The sequence below is a fragment of the Syngnathoides biaculeatus genome, chromosome 13 (genome assembly GCF_019802595.1).
Source record: "Syngnathoides biaculeatus isolate LvHL_M chromosome 13, ASM1980259v1, whole genome shotgun sequence".
Lineage (NCBI taxonomy): Eukaryota > Metazoa > Chordata > Actinopteri > Syngnathiformes > Syngnathidae > Syngnathoides > Syngnathoides biaculeatus.
The window spans coordinates 5,942,708-5,965,104 of NC_084652.1; the positions used below are offsets into that span (position 1 = coordinate 5,942,708).

A 22,397-nucleotide genomic window follows, 5' to 3' on the forward strand; every position below is an offset into this window, starting at 1 on the left:
TGTTAGTTTCCAGATTTTATTTGGAAAAAGCCATTACCTGTTGACAGCTTAAAATATATACTTTGAAAAGTTGTTATAATCATTCAGAAGTGCCAACAAGTATTTTAAAAAATACTAAGCAAGATGTGTTATACACAATAGGAGGAATGTAAAAAAAAAAAAAAAAGATGGAATGATTGAGGTGTGCATAATGACTAATAATAATGATAATAATAAAAAAAAAGATTTTGGCGGTGAGGTCATGTAAGCAGAGAGGCACCGCACACCTGACGTTGACAAATATGAAATAATAATAAAAAAAACAAATGAGTTACATTAAAAAGGACAGTACGTAAGAAGTGTAAAATAATAAATTAAACTTAAGGAGCCCGTCGACGGGCAAAGTCAAGGTGCGCTCTCTTGGCGGTCCTTGTCGGCGGCAATGGAGCGCACCAGCTCCTCCACCCAGCGCACCTCGTGCGCCACCTGCTCGGCCAGCGCCTCGTAACGGTTCTCCAGGCGTCCGAACTTGCGCTTGAGGGCGCCGGCGGCCTGGGCGGCCCCGCGGGCGTCCTCCTGGCTCTTCTTGCGCTGCGCCTGCGTGCGCTGCAGCTCCTGGCGGACGCTGCCCAACTGTCCCGAGATGCAGCGGCTTTCCTCCTTGTACCAGCCTTCCTTCTCCTCGTAGATGGAGAGCAGGGCGGCCACGTCGTCGCGGCACGAGCGTCGGTTGCGCTCCAGCTGGCGCAGACCCTGCTCGGCCGCCGCGATCTCCTCCAGGACCTGCGAGAAGCGCTCGAAGTTGACGTAGGTGTTGTTGGGCGGCATGCTGGAGTGAGACTTGATGGTGTACTCCTTGAGGCGCGTCGTCTTCAGACGCCGGCGCTCCGGCTTGTGGTCGCGCTCCTCCTGGCGCACGTTGCGGCGCTTGATCACCTGGACCACATAAAACCCGCGATGGGGGTCCTGTGAACTCCTAGCAGTAGCTCGTCTCCTCTCGTATCAAATGCGAACCTGTGATTTGATTCTTTTGTCTGATATTTTACGTAAATGGGTTTTTTTTTTTTTTTTTTGGTGTATAATAGTTTTATATATTTGTATTTTTTTCCTCTCTAATTTTGTTGTTTTTCTCAAATATTTATTTATTTTTCCATCTATTATTGGTGTTTTTTTCCTGAATACTTTATTCATGATATTCCCAAATATAAAATTTTTACTGTAATATTTGTTTCGTGTTCTCGAATGCTGTGGGATTTTTATTTTATTTTTTTCTTGTACTATTTCCAAATATTATTTTTCCTCTGAATGTTTGTATATTTTATGTTTAATATTTTTTTAAACTGAAAGATTACTGTAGTTTCTCCTAACATTTGTGTTATTTTTCTGTAATACTTTTTTGTTTTTTTTTCCCTCAGAATATTTGTACATTTCTCATCTATTTTATCGATTCTATATTTTCCATCTAATATTTAAAAAATGTTAGCTATATTTTAGTATTCCTTATATTTTCAAATGCAAAACTATACTTTGCAGGTTACCCCAATATTTATGTAAATTTCCGCCAAAATGTGTGCATTTTTTTATGAATGTTACTGATAATGATTTTTAATACAAATACATACAAAATAATTCATAAAATTGTGCATATTTTTCTAATTTCTCATCTTTGTCAATTATTTTAATTTTGCAGTTTTTCCTCATATTTTTCAGTGAATATTTTAATTGAGTATTTTTCCGACAGTGTTTTTTTTTCAAAGCCTTTTTTTTTTTAGCCAATATATCGAGGCTCTCAGGGTGTGTCCTAATATTTCGACTTCCCTATCCCATAAGCAAAACCCTGACCTATTTCTTGCAATGTCGTGCCAACCATGATGATAATTTTTGTTGGATGATGTCGACAGCAGTAGAAGAAGATAAAATAAATCACCTTAATCCAGGGATGTTGTAGACTATCATCAATGGTCATCCTCTTCCTGCGATGACAAGTCAATCAGAAAAAGAGCCCAGAAATCTGAATCCAAATTTCAATATGGCGTCTTACTTTGGATCTTTGACCAGCAGGCGTCGTATGAAATCTTTGGCTAACTCGCTGGTGTTGCTGAAGTATTCCTCGTCGAAGTCGTAGTTGACCGCCGAGATGTTGGTCAGCGTCTCCTGCTTGGTCTCGCCCAGAAACGGAGAAGCGCCGCTCAACCTGCCGGGAAAAGTTTCGCCCGTTACTCGACGGCCCGAGGGATGCCGGAAAATGTCCGATGCGCCGGCGCCGCGCCGCTTACAGGATGTACGTGATCACGCCGATGCTCCTGCACACAAAAATAAAGAAAAAACATTTTAGTCAAAATGTCACATGCGAAATTTAAAGAAGTCAACTGTGAATCCCCTAAAATTTCACACGTTACCATAAGATTACCGTAATTTCCGGCCTATAAGATGCAACTTTTTTCCCCCCCCACACGCTTTCAACCCTGAGGTTTATGCGGTGATGCGGCGAAATTGTGCATTTTTTCTAAACAGCCGCAAGGGGGCACTCAAACGGGAAAGGTAAGAGTGAGACTGGTGGAATATATGTGCCGAGGAAGTGACTTTTACCTGTCTGGCCCTGTTAGCGGTGCGCTAGCGTGTTACTGCCGTATCTCACTGATTTTTACCCGCATGTTTCTTTTTTTTAACTGCCCCGGTTAGCACAGCGCTAGCATTAGCGCAACGGTGCTAGCGGTAGCATTAGCAGGGGCCAGGTGCCCTCTGTCGGCCGGGAATTACAGTACTGTAAAACCCCAAAAGTTGAATGGGTTAAAACAAAATATATACTGTAACTGTGATTTGTCGTATATAACGGACATTCACCCCCACCCACCCAAAAAAAGTCAAAAGTCGATAGAGCACGCGAATGGGCATCAAGAAAATCAAACAAGTAGCGTAAAACCAACAAGTTCCGTAGGTTAAAATAAGAGGACCGTAAATCCTATAAAGATTGCACATCCATACATCCGCAGCACTTATCCTCACTGTCAAAATAATGCTCATGAAACAAAAGGACCATGCCGATTTTTTTCAAAAGTCAGGAGTAAATTTTGGAGCAGCGAAGGTAGAGCAAAGAAAGTTAGCGTCTTACCACATGTCTGCCTCCAGGCCCAGCGGTTCATAGTTGACTATTTCTGGAGCTGCAAAGCGCACAGGAACCAAGACGTGAATGCGAAGCAGATGTGGAGGCCACAAAAAAAAAAAAAGTCGCTAAGCTCGGCGAAAAAAGAACGTTTGGGTGCGGATCTTTTGGGTCCCGCGGAACCCACCTACGAACTCCGGCGTTCCGAAGATGTTCTTGAACTCGTTGCCAGCTTTGATCTGATGGGCGATGCCGAAGTCGATGAGTTTAATTCTGGGATTGGGAACGTTCTTGTCCAGCAGCATGATGTTCTCGGGCTGAAACAGAACGACAAGCGCTCAAAAAAATGTAACTACACCAGAAAGACTACAAAGAGGGCTGCCAAAATCTCCATGAAAATTGTGCAGTTGAATGTAAATGGCAATAAAGTTACCGTAATTCCCGGCCTACAAGTAAAAACTTTTTTCACAGCTGCCGTGCTAGCACCGCAGCATGAGCACCGCCATGTTAGGGTTAGCACCACCACGCTAGCGTTAGCGCCGCCACATTAGCGTTAGCGTTAAACTCTGTGTACTGAGGCTTATCACAAGGTACATAAAATATTATTCTCGCGAATCTCGGAAAGACATACAGTATTTATCAAAATAAGGCGATTTTTTTTTTTAAATATCATACAGTGGATAGAATAGGGAAGCTTTAAATGGCTGCCACACAGTTCTGAAGCTCTGGGTTCGAATCTCGGCAGGGGTGATTGATTGGCTGGCAACCGGAGCGACACGCACTACCTAACGGAGCGACGAGTTTTCTCACCTTGAGGTCAAAGTGCGCGATGCGCTTGGAGTGCAGGTAATAAACGCCGTCCAGGATCTGCTTGAGGAACTGCGTGGCCTCCTCCTCGCTCAAGGACTCCTTCTCGGCGAGGAAGTCGAAGAGCTCGCCGCCGGACACCAGCTCCAGGATGAGGATGACGTCCGTCTTGTTCTCGAAGATGTCGTGCAGCGTGATGATGTTGCTGTGCTGGATCTCCCGAAGGATGTTGACCTCGCGCTCGATCTCCTCGCGGCTCACGCCCCGCCGGCTTGACGACAGGCGGCGCTTCTTGATGAACTTGGCGGCGTACTCGCAGCCCGAGCTCTTCTCCTTACACTTGCGCACGATGGCGAACTGACCACTTGGTGGAGGGCGAGCAGAGGGGGTTTATTTGCGTGTGGTGCCAACGTTGAAGAGTAAAACAAGAAAGCTGACAATAAAACAAGTTGTGCTAGCTCAGAGCTGAAGCAAAAAAAAAAAAAAAAAAAAAAGACAGGCCACAGGATTTTAAATAAACACTTCAGCAACACATACAAAAAGTGCACCACTGCAACTAATATTCACGAGTAACGACTAGTCGGGACGTGATTCAAAATGTATCTTTTCTAGATGTACCTAGTGGCGAAAAAAACCCCAGAGCGTCTCTGTTGATGTGTTGCATTAGAGATTTCACAACAAAAATTTGGTTCCTGCGTAGCTGGCGAGATCCAGCGTTAATATGTAATGGAGTAAAGCACTGGTGTCAAGCTCAAGGCCCGGGGGCCAGATCTGGCCCGCCGCCTGATTTTATGTGGCCCCGCGGAGGCTTCCATGATTTTTTTTGTTCAAATCTGTCCAAAAAAATTTCAAATTGTCATATCGTAAATGATAACGTTGTGCTATTGCAAGCATTTTTGTGTTACCAAACAACAATAGTTGGAAAAACCCATGACCCTTGATTTCTGATTCCAAAACCAGTTCATAAATGTCATGTGTCAACATGATGAGGCGGTTAAAGATTTTTATCCTTTCACAGCCATAACGGCGCTTTGAGGGAATGTGCAAGTACAATGTGGCCCGCGACAAAAATGAGTTTGACACCCCTGCAGTAAAGCCTCGGTTCTCAAACGTCCCTGTTTTTGAACAAATCGGATTTCGAAAACAAATTTCGAGATTTTATTGCTTCGTTTTTCGAACGAAAATCGGGATTAGAACGCCCAAGACAAAACCCAAAAATAACATATTGCGGGCGGCCAGACCAGCTGACCCACGACGCGCTTTGTTGTGAATTCCCACGCCCCCGAAAAAACCCGGAAATAAGATAATGCGCGCGGCGCAAGAAGCTGACCCAGCCATGACGCGTTTTGATATTGTCAATTCGAACGCCCCCTGAAAAAAAAGCCGGAAATGACATAACGAGTATGGTGGAACCAGCACACTTTTGTAATTCTTTATAACGCAGCCTCTGTACACAGACGTGTCCCGGTAGTGACTGTTGTTTTTCTTCTTATTGAGGACAGATACGGCAATGCGGTCCCACTCTAGCGTACTCTACGACTAAAGCATACATTTTAAGCAAAAATAAATAGATTTCTTAAATTATTTTATTATATAAACTAAACTATACATGTATTCCAACTGTGCAGTTTATTATCAGGAAAAGCTAAAAAATGCTTTCAAAAGAATTTTTCTTTAGGTTTTGGAAATGCATTATTTCTTTTTCCATTTATTGTAATGGGAAACATCCATTTGGTTTTCGATCGAATCACTTCTCGAACCGTTTTCTGGAAGGGATTGTAGTCGAGAACACAGGCATCTGTTCAGCTCAGTATGAATCGGGCTGAACAAGTCATTCAAAAGACACAAATTGGACACTGAAATGTACAGGGCAGCTTGTCGGCGGCGATACGCTGCGTGTACGGTGTGCTGTTGGTCACCAAGATTACCACACATGCTGTAAGAGCATGTAAAAGCACACAATTGCCCGTTTTCCCCCCTTCACATGCAGCTTCTCTCATTAACACATTCCACCATCCTGTGATGTATATTACATATGGGAAGACTACAAACGAGTATGTAGGTCAGTGAACTTGCAGCGCAAAAAAAAAAAACAAAAAAAAAACCCCAAAGATGTCTGGAAAACATGATGTCTACTTCGTAGAGACTTACACCACGTCTAACAACCAGCGCATACCTGCCCAGCTCCTCTCCCATCTCATAGTGCAGCTCCACATCCTCTTGCCTGAAGCCAGCCATGTATCGGCTGCACTGACGCTGCTGGCCTTGGCAGTCCTCCTTTGCGAGTATGAGCGTTTTTATGCTGAAAACAAACAAACAAACATATTACATACAAAAAAAAAAACAAAAAAAAACAGTTGGCTGGGGGGAAAAACTGCATCCAAAGTGACATCACATGTGCTTTCTTTTCTTTCCTCCTTATTTGGACAGCAGTGCTGCGGGGTGATGTCAGAGAGCCCCCTTTTGCATTCCAGTCCTACTGACATCATCTCCTTGCCAATCAGTCTCAGTTAAAGGGACGAACCAGTGTAGGCACATTTGAAAACGGAAAAACCTTTTCGACTTATTTCAAAACAACTTCGACTTAACACACAAAGAAATGACAGTCACTCACTATTTAGGGCATAGTATTATGACCTCGGGACATGAATAGATAAACATTTAAGAAGAGCATGTATTCGCAAATGCTTTATGATACTTGGAAGGGGACACACACACACGAAACTCGGTAGTTAGCTTAGCTGAGCAGCTAGCTTAAACAAGCCGTTGTTAAAACACCAATTCCCGTTTATTAATAAAACGCCGGTTTGGAGTTCAAAAAACATGAAAAAAGTTAAAGTTTTTCGAGCGAGAACTTACCTTTCTATTGGGCTACGAGTGCCGCATTCCGCTCAAAAGTAAGACTGGCCGTACGTGTTAAGTGTAATCGAGACGAGTACCACACACGCTAAACTTCCGTTGTCACCTGTCAGAATAAAGTTATTGATTACAAGCGTCATAGATAGCACTGTGAGCAAAATCCATCAATAATCGTATAAAAATACAACATTGTATTTCATTTTGAATAAAATTGTGTTTGGTCTTTTTTTAATACGAAAAATAGGATATTGTCCCGTGTTGAGAGTCTTCTTTTGAAAATAGATTTCGTCCCAGTTCCGGTGTCAGGGAGTATCACTGATGGAGGTAAATAACGTGCCAGAAGGAGCAACATATGGAATGACGCAAATCGCTAATTTATACCTGCCGCAGTGAGTCAACAGCACGCGACGCAGTTGTTTAACCATTTATTGGAAAAAAAAGGACCCAAAAAACACAATGAATGCACTACACTTTTTATTTTATGCGAATTGGAAGAAAAGTACAGTACATTATAGAAGACATACTTGAGTTTTATATGAAGTGTCGTGGGAACAATGCATAAAATGGTTCCCTGACCGGGAATCGAACCCGGGCCGCGGCGGTGAGAGCGCCGAATCCTAACCACTAGACCACCAGGGAGTCATACGAAGAACGTGACCGACTGCCAAGATAAAACTGCTACAAATCCTTATGACCGCGATGAAAAATTGCCTTCCCAAAACGTGGAATACAATGGAGAAAGTGTGACATCACGTGTAGGTGTGTTTTTGGGAGAGCGAACTTTCCTTTGCACATAGCCTTTTTCGGCTGACCAAGTCCAATTAAAATCATTTCATGTCAACATGTCAAGCTCACACGACCAGTTTAACTCTACATGCCAAACCTCGAGGGAAAACCCCCACCATCATCCAACCTGCAAATCGGGTCCTCCACACGTTTTGGGAGTACCAAGATGGCGGCCAACAGGCTTCAACCAATCGACACTTCGCTAGATACGTATGCGCTATCCAGTCTTTTTTTTTTTTTTTTTAAAGACTTGTGACATTCCCACACGATTTCCAGGCAGGACACGCCCTGTTTCACTATTACTGGCGCTAGCACACGCGCCACTGCACTATAATGGGACGCAGTAACTCTCTCTAAGCCGCTCTAATCCGAATTTTAACCCATCCATAACAAGCTCTTTTTTATTTCGTAAAAATATGACATGTTTGTGTCGGTCACCCGTTTACCCCTGCGTCGGCTCTGCCCTTCAACGTGACGCAGCAGCCAATCATGTTGCAGCGGGGTATGTCCTGGCTGGAATCTGAGTGGGAATCCCGATGGGAAAGCGAATATCGCGGCGGCGGCGGTGCTTGGTTTCTGTTGATGGGGAAGACAAACAACAACAACAACTTAAGACCCCGGCAACACGATGACTGCCCCCGGCTTCGGAGCACCGATCTGGGCCGCTCTTCTCGTCATCCACCAGGTGGGTGGTCTTCCCTTAACGCGCGATTATTATTATTTTTCAACCGAAAAGCAGTGCCTGCAACACGGTCGGCTTTTCATGTTTTGCCCGGTATGGAAAATCTAGCCAACAGCTTCTTCACAGTGTTTATTAAATATTATAACTACAATAACATCAGATTTTTCCCATATGTTAACTTGGTCAAACCTGACGGCAACTGACAACATCAAAGCATCACATTGTCGCCATTATAACGGCCTTTAACCGTATTCGAAATGCTAGCACGTTAGCAATCAACAGTCATGTCGTGAGTGGCTAGTTAACACTGCTAGCATCTCAGTCGCCACTGCGGCGGAAATTGATTCGACATTTTACTGATATTCGACTCGAATTTCTATTTAATTCATCTCACAAGGCCTTTTGCTTGTAAATGTCACCCTCGGAATTGGGTTAATGGGAGCCCCCAGCTGTCCCATCGCTCCTATTGTTACCTAGCACAAATGCTAATTAATTGCTAGCTTGATTCAGTCATTTCTGAACATCAGTGTGATATTGCAAGTGTGTCTAATGACGTGGCCAATAAACGGCCATTTTGGATAACTCCCGTCAAATTTACGGTCATATTTTGTTTGGTGACCCTGTCACGTGCACAGGTGACGGCGGAGTACGGCATGGCTCATTTCAGTGACGACAGCAAAGGGAAGGATTACTGCATCTTCTTCAACTCTCAGTGGGCGCGTTTGCCTCAGGACCTCAACAAGGCAGTGAGTACCTGGCTTCTGTTTACGGGAGGCCTTCCTTTGTCCCTTTGTCGCCCCCCCCCTGATCCCTATTTGTATAGGCTAGTGAAATGATGTTTCCCTATACATTCTCTTTAAACTCCAACGTAGATGTCAGCTTTTACAGATGGCACCTGTGCTCTTGTCGGAGATGTCGACTAATAGGAATGACAACATACTACCTGAATAAACTATGGGTTGTTTTCACGGACGTCACATTTTTTTTTGCTGAATTACCCACAAACCACTGCGCGCCGCCATATAACATCTCTACCTAACACGTATCAGTGTGGAAGTCTCCGGATTTGTGTTTTTGTCTTTTACGGGCGTCCCGGGACTGATGTACACAAGAGAGGAATTGCTAACCATCAGAGAGCCTTAACGCTTCTGACGAAAGACTTTGGACGTTCTGCGGCTCTGTGCTTCGCGGAGACTTGGGTTTGTGGACCATTCCCTAACGCTGCCTGGTGTGACGGTCTGAGCACTCCCGGTGCTGAAAAGTCTTCTTGTGATTAATGCGCATGCGGGTATATTAATGCACATGCGCATATATTTTGTAAACTTCCGGCCCGTCTGAAACGTCCCCATCCATGCTTCAACGTGTGTCGTTCGAAAACTTGTCGCCGAGTGTTCATGTTCGCTCTTATGTGTGTGAAATGTTTCGAAACTACGCTGCATGTAACACTGACTATGCGAATGCCTTCTGCCTTTTGTTTTTGGACCAGCTGGAACATTCGCTAACTTGGAATACCCGCCGGGACGAACATTTGCTCGTTTGGGAACACTCGTTCAACATTGGTGACGATTCACCGTTATGGCTCAACTACTCTGTTCTTGAATGCCCATTTTGTGTGAGCTGTTTTATCGCGTTTGTGTTGTGTTGACGTGTGTGAGATTAAATTGTCAGAAACGCAGTACAACTGCCTCGTCGCATTTTGTTGGTTAGGATATAACGCACGTTAGCTCCCTTTATGTACGAGGAGGAAGGATGAGAGCGGGGAATTTCCCAGTAAGCGTCGGCTAGGTACCCGGAATTCCCCCCTTAGTAACGCATGCATCACAAGGAGACTTTTCAGCATGGGGGAGCGCTCAGACCGTCACACCGGCCTCAACCTCCTTCACGCTGATTGTGTGTCTTAGCTAACGAGCTTAATCGATACTCTCTACATCAGGCCAACATTACAGTTAAGATCCTTTTTTTTGTCAGTCACGTGAAAGATTTGAGAATTTTGTGAAATACTGGGTTTATTTTGTCTTTCTGCCATCATCATCAAATTTCAAACTAATAATAAACATTTCACTTTGCTTGTGGTGACCCAATAAACAGGTTTTACTTTTTGCAAAAAAAAAGCAATAAATGGAGTTTGCCTCTATTAAAAAAAAATAATATTCCACCGCCTTTCATTTTCCGTGTTAGCGTACATGTTACATAGCATGCATGTTAGCATATCAACGAGGAATGGTGCACGGACGTTACAGAGCTCAGCACGTACTGCAGCAATTTTCGTTAGCTACAACAACCGAACTATAAAAACTAAGACTGAACTAACCATTTCCGAAGTGTCTTGAGCAGACAAGTGTCCGATGCCACTGCGCCTCCTCCGTCGTGATTTCTGTCACACAGAGTAAAAGATCAAGGGCACAATACGGTGCCTTTGTGACGCAGTCCTGAGTCCCGCGATGCGCGTATGCAAGTTAGCATAGTAGTCAGTCTGGGCTCGGCGTGCTGTCGGTCGAATCTTCAATAAACGCAGTTAGAAGCATATCACCCGCCTTGCGTATGTATGAGAAACAGAGCTTGGGGATCGGAAATGGCCGCCGTTCGAGGCTGCACAACAGGTGACGTCACGTGAAAACAACCCATTACAGGTGAAGAGAAGGCATTTATTTGTTTGTGATTGCTATGATATGGCGAAATGTAACACCGGCGTCCGCCGCGTCTTCGCAGTCGCACCTTCAGCTCTACGACCTGACCAATTCCGTCCTGTGTTCGCCCGCGGACGTCCCGGAGGGGGGCTTCCCCAACCGCATCGCCATGGTGATGAGGGGCAACTGTACCTTCTACGAGAAGGTGCGCCTGGCCCAGATGAACGGCGCAAAGGGCCTGCTCATCGTCAGCAAGGACAGACTGGTAACCTCCATCACGTCGAAGGATTCCCGTCGATCGCGGCACCGAGCAGTTTTTGTCGTTTCTCGTCAGACGCCGCCTGCAGGAAACAAGACTCAGTACGAAGAGATTGACATCCCCGTCGCGCTGCTCAGCTACTCTGACATGCTGGAGATAAGCAAGGTGAGAGGCAGGCTCACATATCACTGAAACACGTCCACTTTGAGGCCCCAAAATACATTTTGACACGTCAAGTCGCGTTTTCCGTGGCAGACGTTCGGCAAGGGCAGGCTGGTGGCCATGTACGCTCCAAACGAGCCGGTGCTGGACTACAACATGGTCATCATTTTTCTCATGGCCGTGGGAACTGTTGCCGTGGGCGGCCACTGGGCTGGCAGCAAGGACCGCAAGAAGTAAGTGTGGATACCGTGACAGAAAAAGAGAAATAAAATTTTATAGAGGACAAGTAGCAAGTCATCATTGGGCCAGTGCGCAGTCCCATTTAAGAATAAACGCCGCAGCTAAAAAAAAAAATGTTTTCCCTTAATCTTTAGCGCATTCTGTGAGCTTGTATTTCAGACCACTGAATAAATAGACGCCTCCTTTTTCCAAACAATGTTTTTAAATCTTCTGATCACAGATGCACATTATCGGATGTAGCGGAGCAAAGCCCCGAAAACGAGCAGTGGCCTTTGCTCGCTAGCGGAGACTCACTGAATCGTTTGACAGCTGCGCGTTTCACATGAATACATAAACTCGGGCAGCAGCTATCCAATATTTTAGCATTCGAGTGTCCGACTAAAAATGTTCAATGATCGAGTATTCAAATGCATTTTTGCTTGGTTAAAGACATTTCAATTAAAAATGACTATCATTTTTTTTTAAATACACTTTTAGTTCTTAGTCATGTTGAGTGGCCAAAGGTTTTTTTTTTTTTATCTATTTTGAGTGAGACTAGAAAAAATTCAACTTTAATGTTGTATTTTTTTCCTTTTACCAATTATTGTAATTACAATGTAATTACATTCATTAAAAAAAACGCATAATTGAATAAGTGGCATCTATTGTCATCATACAGCAGGTTCGCGGCTGTGCATTTATTTTAGAAAACACTAAAATGAAGATCCCTCAATAGGAAACAAAGAAGTAGTATTGTTTTCACAAACTTTGCCTCCCACAATCTTTTTTTCTTCCCACCTACAGTACATGATTTAAAACGTAGCCACTTTCAGATACTGTGCAACGTCAGCGCGGCGCCGATACCACAACTACGGCGTGCACGCCTGGAGTATGATGTCATTTATTCCGGTTGCTTGTGAGATTTGTCTCTGCTTGTCAAATTCACTCTTTCCAGCCACGATTACCAGGCAGCTATTGCATGTAGGAACAATTGTGTAAAACCCCCGGGAGAGAAAATTTCTAGAGGACTTTCTTTTGTTCATAGCGTTTATAGTAAAGTCTCGGTTTTCGAACATCCCCATTTTCAAACAGATCAGTTTTTGAACGAAAATGTTGAGATTTATTTTTTTTGCTTGTTTTGGAATGAAAATCGGTACTCTGACGCCCCCGACAAAACCCGTAAATAACATATTGCAGACCAGCTGACCCACAGTACGCTTTGTTGTGAATTTCCACGCCGCCGAAAATCCCTGGAAATAATGAGCGCGGCGCAAGCAGCTGACCCACCTACGATGGGTTTATTTATTGTCTATTCGAATGCCCCCTAAAATGACATAACGCGTGTGGTGCTATCAGTGCACTTTTGTTATTCTGTATAACGCAGCCTCTGTACACAGACGTGTCCCGGTAGTGACTGTTGTTTTTCTTCTTATGGAGGACTACCGTATTAACCCCCGATCGTGGCTCCAAAGAAGGAAAGTCGCTTGTTTAAAACTATTCTGCACTTTTGTTAATAAAAAAAGAGTTTACAAGGCTGGGAGCCGAGTCGCTACAGATACGGCAGTGCACTCCCAGCCTAGCGTACTCCACTACTAAAGCATATAATAAATTATTTCTTAAATTATTTTATTATATAAAGTATTTAAACTATATATGTATTTCTACTATGCAGTTTATTATTAGGAAACGCTAAAAATATTTTTTTAGGCTTGGAACACTATTTCTTTTTCCAGTCATTATAATGGGAAACATCGATTCGGTTTTTGAACAATTCACTTTTCAAATCGTTTTCTGAAACGGACTGTTTTCAAGAACCGAGGCATCAGTGTACTTGTAAAACTCGATTAATTACAGCGCAAAAATGAACGCTGCATCTCAAACAGATATCCCATAATAAATACCTTCCACGCATTCTGAGAACTTACATCTGCTGTGGTTGAAGTCGACTTTGTTCGCTGAAGGTTTGCCGACCACTAGAATAAATAAGCGCCACACCTCAAGTTGACAAATCCCTCCAAACTCAATACCTCGACGACCTTCCTCCAAACGCAGGCGCTACATGAAGCACAAGCGCGACGACGGGGCCGACAAGCAGGACGAGGAGACGCTGGACGTGACGCCCATCATGATCTGCGTGTTCGTGGTCATGTGCTGCAGCATGCTGGTCCTGCTCTATTTTTTCTACGACAGTCTGGGTAACACACACACACTTGGGAGACATTATTAAGTATGTAAAAAATAGTCGTTTCTTACACGGCGTGTTTTTTTTCCTTTGTTGCAGCCATTTGGGTCATCGCCATTTTCTGCTTGGCGTCATCCGTGGGCCTCTTCAGCTGCTTGTGGCCTTTTGTGCGCCGTCTTCCTTTCTGCAAGTGCAGGTGAGGCGCTTGGTGCCTACTTGAGGACAAATACAGGAAACCCTGGCCATCTATCAGCCTTCAGGAGCGAAACATGCCATCCATCCATTTTCTTAGCTGCTTATCCTCACGAGAGTCGCAGGAGTGCCGGAGCTGATCCCAGCTGGGAACGGGCAGGAGGCGGGCTACACCCTGAACTGGTCGCCTGCCAATCGCAGGGCACATAGAAAGAAAAACGATTGACACTCACAATCACACCTCGGGGCAATTTAGAGTGTCCAATTAATGTTGCATGTTTTTGGGATGTGGGAGGAAACCGGAGTGCCCGGAGAAAACCCACGCAGGCACGGGGAGAATATGCAAACTCCACACAAGCAGGTTCGGGATCGAACCCGGGTCCAAAGAACTGTATACCAGCTGAGTCACCATGCCGCTGAAATATGACATGAATAATAAAATTTCACGAGTAATACACACACTTACCAGGGGCGGAAAAAAAAACATGATCTTAAAACTGATTGCAAGCTCATTTTGCTTTACATGACAAATGGCTTAGAGATTTTGACAACCTGTAAAAATGCCAACTACTATTTCTTTATTTTTTTATGGTTTTGACCCAGTGATTCATAGATAATCTAATTTTTCAAAATTATTTCCAGGATATTACAATTTTGTTTGGGAATTTACAGTACCTCACATTGAGCAGCCAGCCACTACCAGGCTTTCGCAATGAAAAAAAAAAAAAAACTTTTTTTGTTTTATTTTTAGGATTCCAGAGAACAACCTTCCCTACTTGCACAAGCGTCCTCAGGTGCGCGCCCTGCTGCTGTCGGCGCTCTGCGTGGGCGTCAGCGTCACCTGGATGGTGTTTCGGAACGAGGACCAGTGAGTGGCCGGACTCGATCCTGGGGTTGGGGGGTGGGGGGGGGGGGATCGCTACATTCATCCAACTTTGCTGACACGGCCAATCGGGCTCATCCACAAAGAGATTCTGCAAATGAGTCCCGTCAGCATTCTAACCGAAAATGCCTCGTTTGTTCGCCTTCGGCGTTGACAGTACATTGAACCAGACGAGGGGAGGATGTGTGCTTTCACACAGCGGCGATGTGTCCTGGAATCGAATAAGTACCGTAGATGCTGTTAGCGTCTTGTATGGTATAAAATACTGTTTGGTAAAAGCGAGGGTCACGTCCCTGTCCGAGTATTAAGAGCGGTTATACTACCTCAGTACGTGGAAAGTTCCCAGGCGCGGGGCCGCCATTCATTGTTGGTGCCATTTCTAAAGAACAGCAACACAAGGGAAAAAAAAGTCATCTTTTGCTAAGAGTGTGAAAGGAGCTGCAGCTATAGAATATTTTTGGATGACATCGGTTATCCCATTTAGTAATGGGATGAAATGTGATTGTATGATTGTAAAAAAAAAAAAAAAAAAAAAAAATCGCAACACAATATTTTGAAGTGCATATAAGTGGCAGGTTTTTTTTTTTGTCCACTTGGGGCAACTGTAAGCAATTATTCGAGTTATTGTTTTAAAACCTAGGATTATTATTCCGCTTGTATATATATAGTCATTCATCTGCTGTTACCTTATAGAGTTCGTGCACCTATGTCATAAAATCATGTGACTTTTGTTTACGTCGCCATATTGCTGGTCTGGCTAAGAATTGTTCAATGCTAAGTCGGTTGAAGATGATACGAAAATGTCTTATAGCACGACGCCCTGAGTCTTATCTGATTACCATCAGAAATTGAGAAGGTGAAAATAAATGAAGATACGTGGAAAAATGAGAGACACTTGGCATAGAGGACCCGTATTTAATGCCGAAGTCGATGTTTTCGGCGATAAGAAATTGGACTGTTAATTCCCTTCGCTAAGTTTGAAAGCGTATAAAAGTCTGGACGCATACTTGTACTTTGTTGCTGGATCTGGATCGATCTTTTCAGCTAGTATTCAAAACAAATACCAATATTTAAATAAATGACCCTTGGTTTTACACAAACTCTCATTCATTAACTATGACTGGAAGAAAAATAGATGACGGAGTCGTCTCCACGGAACGTACACGGAAGCGATTGCGGCTACACGTTAATCTCCGTCAACCTCTCTGCTGCGACAGACTGTTGATTTTCTTTTTTTAAATATGCATTGTCCTCAAATGAGCCAATTTGGCATTATAAATACTTCCTGGTAATTTGAGATTGAGAAGAATAATTCCTACCTGAAATGAAGCGATCACTACACAGGCGTGTGTGAATTTTGGTTGGGCGCCGTCCATCACATTTAATTACCGAAATCCATCGATTCTTTTCATCTGGTATCCCATAGTATGATCTCTTTGAATGTCTGTTTTGTCTGTTGTGACAACCAAAAGCACAACAAGTCTCGGGCAATTTAAAAAAATCTGGTTTTTGATTTTCTTCAATCCCGGGACAGATGTGTAAATAGGCAAGTTGACTCCATCCCTTTTTTCTTGTTTGGTGATCATGGTACAAACGCAAAGTCAAAGGCTTTAAAAAAATCTTTGTGTGTGGTCCAGATGGGCGTGGGTACTGCAGGACACCCTGGGGATTGCCTTTTGTCTTTACATGCTCAAGACTGTCAGGCTGCCAACGTTTAAGGTACAATCCCCACAAAGGTGGTATCATAAAGCTTCTGACCTAAGTTGAGCAATTTCTCTTCTTTTTTGTTTTTCTTCCAATGTCAGGCTTGCACTTTACTGCTGACGGTGCTCTTCGTCTATGACGTGTTCTTCGTATTTATCACACCCTTCTTCACCAAGGTAGTTTTCTACAGACCACGTTCCTGATTCTCGATGGCGTCATCTGTTCTGCTCGCTCTCTCTCTTTCTCTACAGAGTGGCGAGAGCATCATGGTGGAGGTGGCGGCTGGCCCCTCCGACTCGGCCACGCACGAAAAGGTGAGTGTGAGTTAGCGCCGCACGAACGGTCCAAAAGAAGGTTGCTTCCAAACTCGATTTTGTCGGGGTCGTCCGCAGCTTCCGATGGTGCTCAAAGTGCCGCGCTTGAACTCCTCGCCTCTCGCCCTGTGCGATCGGCCCTTCTCTCTGCTGGGCTTCGGCGACGTCTTGGTGCCAGGTGATGACACAACCTTGATTAAACTTTTAACAACTATTGAGAAATGACCCCACCCCCACCCCCACCCCCAAAATTGATGCATTTGTTAGTTCGCTGTTTAAGTAATGCTTCACAAATAACCGTATAAGCCTTATGTCCTCTGCTATTATTTTATTTTTGGATGAACTGTCCAGATGGTTTTGATTTCATACAAATCAAATTTATTTGAAGCAAACTGCAACTATAAGTTATTCTATATTTATTCAAAATCTGTTTTTCAGTTCAGTTTTGTATTAAAAGAAAAAATTCACGTGTCACTTATCTGCAACAAGTACCACAATTCCCGGCCAACAGAGCGCACCTGTTTATAAGCCTCACCCGGTACATTTGTAAAGGAAATACCATTTGGTACGTACATACGCCGTAGCCGTGTAAAAGCTACAAGTGGCCAGATTGAAACACGAGATATTTGCAAAGAAAGACGGTACACAGAAAGTTTAACACTAGCGGTGCAGCGCTAATGCTAGTGCTGCTGTGCTAACACTGAAAAAAAAAAAAAAAAAAAAACATACTGGTAAAAATCACTGAGACAAGGCAGTAACACGCTAGCGCAGCGCGAACAGGGGCGGACCGGTAAAAGTCACTTCCTCGGCACATATATTTCATCGGTCTCACTCTTACCTTTTTCGCTCGAGTGCCCCCTTGCAGTCGTTACCAAAAAAAAAAAAAAAAAATTAGCCGCATCGCTGCATGAACCGCAGGGTTGAAAGTGTGTGAAAAAAGTTGTGGCTTGTAGGCCAGAAATTACAGTAATTCATTTTTTTCTTTGTCACGGATAAAGAAACAATTTGCCATTTTTAAAAATATTAAAAATGAATTTTACTTGATTTACTTAAAATATCCTAACCCAAAAACATGCCAGATATCTCTCAATCGATTCATTTTCTGTTGTGTTTGAGACAATATTATTTGGTTGTCAGATTTTAAACTTGTGGATTAAAAAAAAATGTAATCTCTTTATTTGAAGAAAACTATTTTTTGTTGTATATCAAATAAAAAAAATCCCCAATGTGATTTAATTTTAAATTTAAAAAAAGTTTTTTAATTATTAAAAATATTTTCTGTAATTCTGAGAAATGTATTCCAAACAGAACATTTTAGTTAGTTTTCAGATTTTAAAAAGTGCCCCGCATACAAATTATTTTTCAGAAATGTAAAAAACAATATTGCCGGGGACTTTTGTGGAATGAAGGATTTGATAGGTGGGAACACGACCTATGCCTTCGAGGGATTATTTGTACAAATCAATAAGGCCTCCACTTTGCTAAATTATCTGTAAAACAAAGTCTTCACAGACACTTTGGTATTGATCTCTTATGGTTCTCCCCCCCCCCCCCCTCAGGCCTGTTGGTGGTGTACTGCCACCGCTTTGACATTTTGATGCAGTCTTCCAGGATCTACTTTGTCGCCTGTACAATAGGTACGTATCGTCTGATGAATTTTTTGTTTTGTTTTTTGACAATCCCATTTACCCCCCCGTTCAGCGTACGGCGTGGGCCTGTTGATCACCTTCGTGGCGTTAGCCGTGATGCAGATGGGCCAGCCGGCCTTGCTCTACCTGGTGCCTTGCACTCTGCTCACCAGCCTGGCGGTGGCACTGTGGCGCAGGGAACTGCCTCAGTTCTGGACTGGCAGCGGATTTATGGTGAATATCAGTTTGATATGAGCGTCCGACAGAAAATACTCTGGATTTGAGGAGCAAAAAAAAATAAAAGGTCTTAAATAGAATAAATAATTTAAAAAAAAATTATTTTATACATTCCAACTGCTTGTTTCTTTTCTGGGGCGGGGCTCTATCTAGTCTGCTGCTGAAGGCTCAGCTGTCTGTCAGTGTCACTGCAGGTATTCTGTCTGCTTTGCTACTTTATACCATTTTTTTTTTTTTTTTTAAATAAAGGGGATTGTGTAGGGTGGGGGTCACTTTTGGAATGACCATGTTAGCAGAAGAGCACCTCTTTAGCTTCTCTATCATACACCCCAGGCAGTAATTAAACTGGTTGTTCCACTTAATGACTGTCAAATATATATAAATATAATATAATAACTAATGGACTAATTAATGAGCAAGCGCATATATTTTGTAAACTTCCGGCCAGTCTGAAAGATCCCCATCTGTGATTCAACATGTGCCATTCGACAACTTGTCGCCGAGCATTCATGTTCGCTATGGACGTCTCTGAAAGACGAACACAGCGAACGTCCAGATGTGTGTATATCTTTTTATCAACTTTTTTTTTAAGGTTAGGGTTGGGTTATAACATATGTTAGCGCCCTCTATATAGAAGAAGGGGAACTTTGAGATTGGGGGATTTCCCGGTGAGCGTCTGCTACGTACCCAAAGTTCCCCTGATAGTAACGCATGCGCATTCACCACAAAGACTTTTGACTTTTCAGCACAGGGGAGCGCTCAGACCGTCACACCGGTTAGCATGGTGGGAGTCGGCCACCGTTCCGGTCATTAAAGAACTCTTCATTTCTGACGTGCACGTCTGTTTAATATCACACCAAGGCAACAATCAACTGATATCCATTTTAAGATACATATTTTAGAAATCTGTTCCTTAAAAGTACTGAACTAAAATGTAAACGTTGACAATTGAGATACAGTATCTATGTATATTTAGCTAATTTAAAATATACGTTTATCTATTTTCTGAGCCGCTTACCCTTACAAGGGTCGCGGGAGCTCTGGAGCCTATCCCAGAAGGGGGGAGGGCGGGGGGGGGGGGAGTACACGCTGATCAGCTAATCACAGGGCACATTAAAAAAAAAAAAAAAAAACATTCAAAATCACACCGAGGGTCAATTAGAGTCTCCAATGAATTCATGTTTTTGGGATGTGGGAGGAAACCGGATTGCCCATACAGGTGGGGGCCCCTGCTCCTCAGAACTGTCAAGATAATGGCCTAAAACCAGTCGTACCGCTTAATTTAAAATAACGTATTAAAAATTACATATTTAAGTGATGGAAAAATAAGTGGGTGATTTGAGGAATTACAAAAAAATTGGAGGTACCGTAATTCCCGGCCTACAGAGAGTAGTTGGTTATAAGCCTTGGTACACAAAGTTTAACCCTTGCGCGGGGCTAGCGTTAGCGCAAGCTAGCATTAAACTCTAAACTCTTGTGTATTGTGGCTTCTAACCAGGTGCGCTAACACTAGCGCCGCATCACCGCATAAACCGCAGGGTTGAAAGCGTGTGAAAAAAGTTGCAGCTTGGAGGCCGGAAATTACAGTACATACTTCACATAGGACAGCAATCTGCTGTACTACACCATAAATAAATGTCGACTTTAAAAAGGCTTTTTTTTAAAGTCACGGTTATTTTATGTTTGTCCCTCGCAGCCTGCCATAGCGCTCGCACCCATCAGTTGCACGCAAACGACGGGGCCGCAGCCCGAGGGGTCGCCGGCCGCCGCCCCAGCCAATCAGAGCGAAGAACCGGGTCTGCCTCAGGACACTCCCCTCCACGAGAACGAGGAGAAGCTCAACTAAAAGTGGCGCTCATGCACCTTGACTTTATTTTCCACATTGTTTTGCATTATATGGACGTTTAAAGGGAAAAAAAAGAGCATAGGCGCTGCACTCTCTTGTTTATACCTCACCTTTAAAGGGAATCATAGACAGAAATATGTTTGCATTTCAGGCCCAATACGACCAGGCGCCCGCTCACTGGCATCGGGTCGTGTGCATCGTCACTGTACAACAAAAAGCATTTTAATTGCAGAACTCTAGTTTAATAAAGCATCATCCTGCATTCAATATTTAAAAAGTCCAGCTCTCCATGCATTATTTGTGATTTGAAAAAAAAAAAAAAGAAAAGTGTTCTTTCCCGTTTTAATTTTTAATCCAAAATATGAATTAAAATGTTTTTTGCGTGTATTTAAACAACTCCAAATTTGTGGCTTTTTCCTTTCAGGAAAAAAGAAAATAAAAGATTATGTAATTTAAAAATGCATTTTTTTCCAGATTAAAAACACATTTAGGGTGAGAAAATAACAGGTTTGACTTTTTAAAAATATGGAATACTGGGAATTTTTTTGTTGCTGCATAAAGCAATGTTTTAAATGAGCTTGTTCTGAAACAATGAGTAGCAGATTTTCATATTTAAAAATGTAAATTGAGGAAGCGTAGATGCTTTTTGTTGATGACATTCAAGATGGTGCAATCAGTGTTGTCAACTGAGCCAAACTTTTTAATTTTCTTGTAAGTTATTTAAAGTTTCCATATTCTCTAAGATAAACCTATTTTGTGTTTTGTATTCTATGATGTGGATTCTCAAGTATTACAAATATAATCTATAGTCCAGATCTGAAATTCTATCGGTGGAGCAATAACATTTCCCCCCCAAAATTTTTTTAATAAAATAAAGCAGCAGCACTTTGGATCCCCACACGAGTCGTTCAAGTTACACGAGAGTCAAAGTGACTATGAAACATTTGCACAACTCATGCTCCGCAAGTCCCAATTTCTGTGTTTTAAAATATATCATGTGTTATATACTATGCTGTATAGGTTTTAAAACCAATGTACTCTTTAGTTGTGTGAAGATGATTTGTTCTCGTTGCCTCTATCGAGGACAGCATAGAACAAAACATTGACTTTTGCAGTTGAGTAAATAAAACACTCTTTCTGGAAATACCTTCATTTCAGTTGTGGGCCTCGTTTTGTTTGGTTAGCCTTCCCTGAGAGTTTTGCTGGCATAATGAAGAGGAAGCAAATCATTAGTGGAAATACACATTTTTGTTTTGCAAACAAAAAACGAATAAACTGAAAAGCATGATTAACACCAAATGAAAGTTTTAGCACCCAAAGGACTAATCAATTCACACTTTGGGGATTACTGAAGTGTCTTAATTTTTTTTTCTTTAGAAATATCAATAATTAAATATTTTTGTTCTTTTAAACCAGAACACCATGTGAATTAAATAATTTCGGTGATCCTGACTGACCTGAAACAGGAGAGGTTTAGTCTGATTTGACTTCAGACGTGAGACAAAAATTGAAGTGTGTCAACACGCGCGCGCACAGTTTTTGGTTAAAACGAAGAAAAAAAAAAAAGTAATTTGTGAGATATTTAAAGAAAAAAAAATTTTTTTGAATTACCGTAATTTCCAGCCGATAACCCGCAACTTTTTTCACACCCGGAAAAGATCTTATTTGTAAAAATAATCCCTTTATGGCATATGTTGTGTTCCCATCCATCAAATATTTCATTCCACGAAAAGACTTTTTTTTAATCTGAAAAGTAAAAAAAAAATGTTCTGTTTTGAATACATCTCAGAAGCACAGGAAATATGTTTGATCAGAAGAGAAACTTTATTTAAAATTAAATCACTGCTTTTTTTGTAATTTGATATCCAACAAAAAATAGTTTATTTCAAATGAAGATATTTTGATTTTTTTATTATCCACAATTAAAA

The 22,397-nt window shown here is 42.6% G+C and overlaps 3 protein-coding genes and 1 non-coding gene across 4 annotated transcripts in view; 1 reads left to right on the forward strand and 3 right to left on the reverse strand.

Moving 5' to 3' along the window:
- dapk3 (death-associated protein kinase 3) lies at positions 1–8,082 on the reverse strand. The gene is made up of 10 exons (XM_061839920.1): positions 7,981–8,082; positions 6,749–6,854; positions 6,066–6,191; positions 3,893–4,253; positions 3,270–3,399; positions 3,092–3,140; positions 2,256–2,282; positions 2,021–2,173; positions 1,907–1,952; positions 1–915 (listed from the first exon to the last, which is right to left on the reverse strand). Exons 3-10 carry the CDS (start codon positions 6,125–6,127, stop codon positions 385–387), a joined length of 1,359 nt encoding a protein of 452 aa, XP_061695904.1. The 5' UTR covers positions 6,128–6,191; positions 6,749–6,854; positions 7,981–8,082; the 3' UTR covers positions 1–384.
- trnae-cuc (transfer RNA glutamic acid (anticodon CUC)) lies at positions 7,316–7,387 on the reverse strand. The gene has a single exon. It is a non-coding gene; the product is annotated as a tRNA-Glu (tRNA).
- sppl2 (signal peptide peptidase-like 2) lies at positions 8,032–21,621 on the forward strand. The gene is made up of 15 exons (XM_061839919.1): positions 8,032–8,219; positions 8,852–8,962; positions 10,926–11,108; positions 11,178–11,267; positions 11,358–11,497; positions 13,536–13,678; positions 13,765–13,861; positions 14,609–14,725; positions 16,378–16,459; positions 16,546–16,620; positions 16,696–16,758; positions 16,837–16,936; positions 18,318–18,395; positions 18,460–18,620; positions 20,320–21,621. Exons 1-15 carry the CDS (start codon positions 8,163–8,165, stop codon positions 20,467–20,469), a joined length of 1,647 nt encoding a protein of 548 aa, XP_061695903.1. The 5' UTR covers positions 8,032–8,162; the 3' UTR covers positions 20,470–21,621.
- arhgef18a (rho/rac guanine nucleotide exchange factor (GEF) 18a) overlaps positions 21,617–22,397 on the reverse strand; it is a 20,123-nt gene continuing 19,342 nt past the window's right edge. Inside the window, exon 21 of the mRNA XM_061839917.1 lies at positions 21,617–21,671. The gene's annotated coding sequence lies outside the window, so the exon portion shown is untranslated. The remainder of the gene's footprint in view (positions 21,672–22,397) is intronic.

Excerpts from the sequence above, each read along its gene's own strand:
- dapk3 (XM_061839920.1), bottom strand. The coding sequence starts at position 6,127 with ATGGCTGGCTTCAGGCAAGAGGATGTGGAGCTGCACTATGAGATGGGA. Across the intron at positions 2,283-3,091 it reads GGCCTGGAGGCAGACATGTG|GAGCATCGGCGTGATCACGT; the intron begins GTAAGACGCTAA and ends TTTTGTGTGCAG. Across the intron at positions 1,953-2,020 it reads CTGCTGGTCAAAGATCCAAA|GAAGAGGATGACCATTGATG; the intron begins GTAAGACGCCAT and ends TTGTCATCGCAG.
- sppl2 (XM_061839919.1), top strand. The coding sequence starts at position 8,163 with ATGACTGCCCCCGGCTTCGGAGCACCGATCTGGGCCGCTCTTCTCGTC. Across the intron at positions 11,109-11,177 it reads TCGTCAGCAAGGACAGACTG|ACGCCGCCTGCAGGAAACAA; the intron begins GTAACCTCCATC and ends GTTTCTCGTCAG. Across the intron at positions 13,679-13,764 it reads TTTTTTCTACGACAGTCTGG|CCATTTGGGTCATCGCCATT; the intron begins GTAACACACACA and ends CCTTTGTTGCAG.